Genomic DNA, 6,435 nt, shown 5'->3' on the forward strand with positions numbered 1-6,435 from the left:
CTGGACACATACAACCTACTAAGACTGAATCATGAAGAAATAGAAAACCCAATCAGACCAACAATGAGTAATAAGATTGAATCAGTAATAAAATGTCTCCCGTCAAAAAAAGCCTAGGACCTAATGGTTTCACTGCTGAATTTTACCAAACATTTAAAGAACTAACCAATTCTTCTCAAGCTATTCTCAAAAAATGGAAGGGGAGGGAATTCTTCTAAACTCATTCTTCGAGGCCAGAATTACCCTGACACCAAAATTAGAAAAAAATACAACAAAAAAGAAAACTATAGGCCAATATCCCTGAAGAACACAAATACAAAAATCCTCAACAAATTACTAGCAAACTGAATTCAATAGCATAGTGAAAAGATCCTTCACCATGATAAAGTGGGATTCATCCCAGAGATACAAGGATAGTTCAACATATACAAATCAAAAAACAAGTAAACAATCCCTTTTATGATAGCTACAAAAAATAAAATTTTTAAACTCTGAATAATTTTTTTTATTTCAATAGGTTTCTGGGGAACAGGTGGTGTTTCCTTACATGAACAAGTTATTTAGTGGTGATTTCTGAGATTTTGGTGCAACCATCATCCAAGTAGTATACACTGTACCCAACGTGTAGTCTTTTATTCCTCACCGAGCTCCAAGTACCCCAAAGTCCACTGTATCATTTTTGTGCCTTTGCATCCTCATAGCTTAGCTCCCACTTATCAGTGAGAACATATGATGCTTGAAAACCTCAGAAAAAGTTCAACCAAGGAGGTGAAACATCTCCACAATGAAAACTATAAAACATTGGTGAAAGAAATTGAAAAGGACACAAAGAAATGAAAACATATCCTGTGTTCATGGACTGGAAAAATTAATATTGTTAAAATGCCCACACTGTCCAAAGCAATCTACAGATTGAATGCAATACCTATCAAGATACCAATGACATTCCCCACAGAAATAGAAAAAAAAAATCCTTATATTTGTGTAGAATCACAGAAGACCCTGAATAGCCAGAGCAATTTTGAGGCAAAAGGATAAAGCTGAAAGCATCACCCTACATCACTTCAAAATATATTACAAAGTTGTAATAACCAAAACAGCATGGTATTGGCATAAAAACCGACACATAGACCAGTGGAGCAGAATAGACAATCGAGAAACAGATCTAAACATTTACGACTGATTTTCAATGAAGGTGCCAAGAAGACACATTGGGAAAGGACAATCCCTTTAATAAATGGTGCTAGGAAAACTGGATATGAACATGCAGAAGAATGAAACTAGACCCCTATCTTTCACCACATACAAAAGTTAAACTCAAAATGGATTACAAACTTAAATGTAAGATCCCAAACTGTGAAACTGCTACAAGAAAACACAAGGGAAAAACTTCATGACATTGGTCTGGCCAAGAATTATTTATATAGGACCTCAAAAGCATAGGCAACAAAACAAAAAATAGACAAATGAAATTACATGACACTAAAAAGCTTCTGCACAGCAAAGGACACAATCAACAGAATGAAGAGACAACCTATAGAACGGGGGAAATTTTTGAAAGCTATGCATCAGGCAAGGGGTTAATATCCAGAGTATATGATAAATTCAGACAACTCAATAGCAAACAAACAAATTTAAAAATCCAAATAATCTGATTTTAAAATGGGCAAAAGAAGACGTACAAATGGCCAACAGGTAGATGAAAAGTACTCAGCATCACTAATCATCAGGAAAGTGAAAATCGAAATCACAATAAAGTACCACCTCACCTCAGCTAATGTGGCTATTACCAAAAAGACAAAAACAAAAAACAAATGCTAGCAACAACATAGAGAAGGCAGAACTCTTATACACTGTTGGTGGGAATGTAAATTAATACACTGATTATGAAGATGACAAACATTCTTCAAAAATTTGAAAATAGAACTACTATAGGCTCCAGCAATTTCACTAGTGGGTATATATTCAAAGGAAAGGAAATCAGTATGTTGAAAAGATATCTTTACTCCCATCTTAATTGGTGCACTATTCACACTAGCTAAGGTATGGAATCAACTTAAGTGTCCATCAAGGAATGAATGGATAAAATAATTTAGTATCTATACACAATGGATTGCTATTCAGCCATTAAAAAATGAAATCCTATCATTTGCAACGATGTGGATGAACCTAGTGAAAATGATGTTAAGTGAAATAAGCCCAGCACAGGAGAAATACTGCATGCCGCTTCTAGTCAGCCATCTTGCTGATGTCACTCTCAGATTTCAGTGATCTTGACATTATATATATTTATATAAAGTTACATATTTGTGTAAATATATAAAATATATAAACTTATATAAATATATATTATCAGTCACAAACAAATGTTGTATTTCATCAAGTGCTCATTCCAGATTCTTTACCTATTAACAAGTCAATTTTTTACATGAAGTTTCATTTTTGTTAAATTGAGCCCTCTGAAAAGGAATGATGTCTTTATGTATGTCATCTTCATTATGTTCTCTGAGGTCTACAGAATGAAACTAATTCCATTTTTACTAAATACATGTATTTATTTTTACTAAATAAAAACATGTATTTATTTATGAATATATTTATGAATACATAGGTTTACGAATACATATGTATTTATATATGAATACATAGGTTGAACAGTCTCTTCTTGGAATACTTTCCTCCAACACACTGGCCTCACTTCCTCTGACCCACAAGGGTGGGTCAGTCTTCCAGAGAAGTCAGAACACTTGGTTCTTGTTTGAATTCAGCTATGCACATGAGCTGTATAGCTTTGGGCATGTCATCTCTGTGGTGTTTTCTCAATTTCAAAAGTAGTTTGATGAGATTATTTTTAAAGGCTGATTTGTTCACTTTGAAATAATATTTAAAATCCAGGATTTTTAGTCTGATCAAATTTGTACCGAGATCTCATTATTGTAACAACAATGCAGAAGAAATTTCTGATGGAGAATGAGAGCAAACTGTTGCTCACGGGGAAATTTACCATGGGGATACTAAAGGGTTCTACTTTCCCTCTCCTGGCTCTTCTAAGTCTTCAGTCTCAGGTAGCCATACCTTTGCCAGGCTCCACTTCAGGAGCAGGGAGAAACAACTGTTAAGAAAGGAGACCTGAAGGAGTTCATTCTCTGGAACATTATTGAGCACTGTTCAACAGTACAGTGCAAGTCTTTTCAGGTTTGCTATCATATTTCACATGTATTCAAGGGTTATTTGGATATTAAGGCATATCTTCACAAAACCATGTGAGGTAGCTATTACTCCCTTTTCACTGATGGGGAAAATGAGGCTCAGGGAGATTAACTGATTTGCCCTAGTCCAGACAAGTGGCAGAAAAAAATTGAACTCTGCATCTGTCTCCCACTCCATTGTGCTTTCCACTACACGGTGGATTCCTGTAGCCCAGGGCAAATTCTCTTGGGTGTAATCAGTTTCCAGTGGACTCAGGTTTATTTGTTGAATTAACAAATGAAAATCAGTTGGATTTTAAAAACACTCTGTAGAACCCAGTGCTCAAGAAACTGACAATTTACTTCTTAACTCATCTAGGAAATCCTACGGCAAGCTAATTACTGTATAATTAGACACACAGCTAGGTGAGAGAATGCCACAAAAAATATCACCTTGTTTACAGAGGCAGGAAAGATTTATTTTCTAAGATTTCCTAGGTAAGAGAAAGACCCCAGGAATACCTATTCCCTACATAACCATCTATTGGAAGGTCCTCCACTTCCCATTTCTTTTCCTCAGCAATTTTTGAAAAATTAACTTCCAAAAGAAACCTGTTCTTCCCACCAAGGTATCCATCCTTATGTCTCACTCTGATGTGTGCACGTGCGCGCACACAAGTTAGGCTATTACCTATGCCGCATCAATATGTAAAGCTGTGTATATGAATCGTAACACTGGGCATGACTCTGAATGAATAACTTGCTTTATTTAAAAAAAAAACAAAACGGTTAAACAATTATAGAAAACCGGAAGGAACGAAAAACAACGCAATGGGTGTACTTCCTTTCTCTCCCAGTCCCAAGCCAACCCATTTTTCCTTGGAATGTAAAAACTGGTCTGGAAAGAGGAATGGGGGTCCTGTGAACAGAACGGGGAGTCATTATCTTTTTCTTCTATACCAATAAACGATGACAAATGTGGACGGAGAGGAACTAAAACGTCAATAAAGCAATATCATAAATAGAAAAATAAATAACATTTATTTTGTACCACGCGGCTGTCAGTGTCCTGAGTCTCCGGGGCAGAGCGCCTTGGGGAGGGCTGGGCCCTCAGAGCAGCAGGAGGGCGCCCATGGACAGCTCACCCTGGCCCAGCAGGCGGCCCCGCTCCCGGCCGCGGCCCTCGTCCCAGGCCTTGACGCGAACAGTCAGGCGGCGCACCTCGTCCTCCGAGAGGCCGTCGAAGCAGAAGTCCTGGTCAAAGGAGGCCTTGCGGCTGCGCCCCACCACAATGCTGCATTGCCGACGCGCGGTGTCCGGCGGCCGCAGGACGAGGCTGAGGCGGCAGCGGACGGCACGAAGCCCCGGGGCGCCTCCTGCGAGGCCCTCAGCGCGGAGCAGCCGGAGACGGAGGCGCCCGGTTTCCGGACAGTACTCGGCGGCCAGGCGCAGGGCGTCGCCGGCGCGGCCCAGAGCCAGGGTGCCCTCGGCCTCCAGGCGCTCAGGAAGCGGGTCCCGGGACGAAGACGGGCTGGCGGAGGGGGCCCGGGCCGGGGACTGGGAGCCCGCGCGGCGCTCCTTGTCCTCGTTCCCGCTGGAGACGGAGCGGGCGCGGGCCAGGCGGCGACTCCTCCTGGCCCGCAGTGCGCGGCTCAGCAGCCCGTCGGGGGCGCGCAGAAGATGGCAGCCGTGGGGCCGCCGGACGAGCGCGTCCTGGGGCGGGCGGGGACGGCCGGGGACCGCGGGGGTGGCCGGGCCCGGAGCTCGCGGGCCGCACAGGGTCCCCAGGGGGGCGTCCGGGCCGCAGCCGCCGCCATAGGCGCGGGTCCGAGGCCGAGGCGCGGACGGGTCCCCGAGCAGGAGCGACTCCTTGCGACGCGTGTGCGGGCTCTCGAGCAGCACGCAGAAGCCGTAGGCGGTGAGCACACGGGGCAGGTGCGGCAGCGACAACGCGGCCTGCGAGCGCGGGTCCCAGTCCGTGCGGCCGGCGTCCTCGTCTGCCGCGCGGGGCCACAGGTCGCGTTCAGCGGCGCAGCGCCGGGGCAGGGCAGCGGCCCGGCTTGGAGACTCGAGCGCGCAGGGCGCCGGCAGCCGCGGCGGGATGCAGAATTCGGGGATGCGATTCGGCGTGAGCACTTTAGCGAAGGCGGGCTTCGGCGCGGAGCTGCCTGAGTTGGAGGAGCAGAGTTTCTCGAGGAGCCGCATCCTTGGAGGCTGAGGCTAGGAGTGGCGGGAAGAGATGCGCCTGCGGGAGAGAGAAGCTGCTGAGTTTGGGCGCCTGGTGCTGCTGGAGCCCCTTGACGCGGCTGGATTCCCTCCCCCGGACCCTGTAACCGTCCCGACGTGTTTAAGACCCTGGACCAGTTCCAGCCTTGCTTTCTGCACCCACAAATCAGCCCTGCTTCCGTTCTTTTGTACTAAATAAACGAATAAATAGAAATCAGACCTTTCTTCTTCAGTGTCTCTGGGACTGGTTGCAAGCTCAGTGCCAGTGGTCCCTAGCAAGCTGCTGGGGCGCCACTTTCAGTACTGCGGCCGGGAGAATGGCGCTCCCCTTTTATACTGTAGGCTGAGTCCCGCCCAGCTGCCGCGGCCCAACCCGGAGGCGCTGCACATCCCGCCTTCCCGCCACCCTCTCCCACGACGCCGGGGGCTCTGCACTGGGCACTCAGGTCTGCGCGAAGCTGTCGCGGGAGCAGGCACTTTGTGGTCAGCTCTGGGACCCGCATTTGCAGTGAGTGCGTGGAGCCCCAGGCAAGGCCTGGGAAAGGTTGCAGGTGAAGAGAGGGCACCCTGTCGTCCTGCCAAGGAAAAATTGGCGGCTGAAAATGTTTTCGGCTTCTGGGAGAAGGTGAGGCTGGATGAGGAAACAGGAAGTTAATTTGGCTAGGAGATAAACCGTCACTCAACCTGCATGTCACCTGGACGTGACCTGCACGTCCTGGGAGCTTCTGTTATCCGGTCCCCATGCACTCAGAGTGTACAGACCAATGTGGTTTCCAAGTATTCATATACCTATTTACTGCCTGCCTCCCTCTGCTAGACTGTGGTCTTTTTGATAGCATTGGCCTTGGCTCAGTCCACGCCCTAAGTACTGGTGAAGTGGGTAAATTAATCTTTGAGAAAATTTCTGATCGCTTCTTGGTCTTTTGGCTAAGATCAAGTGGAGAAAGCTTCTGAATGGCTGCAGGCTCTGCCTGTCATCTTGATAGTCACAAAACATGGGGCTTCTGGCTCGTGCCATTTT

At 45.9% G+C, this 6,435-nt stretch overlaps 1 protein-coding gene across 1 annotated transcript; it reads right to left on the reverse strand.

The window, feature by feature from the left end:
- Positions 1 to 3,934: 3,934 nt before the first annotated feature.
- LOC101006977 (C2 calcium-dependent domain-containing protein 4B) lies at positions 3,935 to 5,745 on the reverse strand. Its single transcript, XM_031662720.1, has 2 exons — positions 5,635 to 5,745; positions 3,935 to 5,433 (listed from the first exon to the last, which is right to left on the reverse strand). The coding sequence occupies exon 2, from the start codon at positions 5,391 to 5,393 to the stop codon at positions 4,299 to 4,301; it is 1,095 nt and encodes a 364-aa protein (XP_031518580.1). The 5' UTR covers positions 5,394 to 5,433; positions 5,635 to 5,745; the 3' UTR covers positions 3,935 to 4,298.
- Between the last annotated feature and the right edge of the window lie 690 nt (positions 5,746 to 6,435).

This window comes from Papio anubis, unplaced genomic scaffold (assembly GCF_008728515.1).
Source record: "Papio anubis isolate 15944 unplaced genomic scaffold, Panubis1.0 scaffold904, whole genome shotgun sequence".
NCBI lineage: Eukaryota > Metazoa > Chordata > Mammalia > Primates > Cercopithecidae > Papio > Papio anubis.

What these genes read in the sequence shown, in the direction of transcription:
- LOC101006977 (XM_031662720.1), bottom strand. Translation starts at nt 5,393, where the DNA reads ATGCGGCTCCTCGAGAAACTCTGCTCCTCCAACTCAGGCAGCTCCGCG.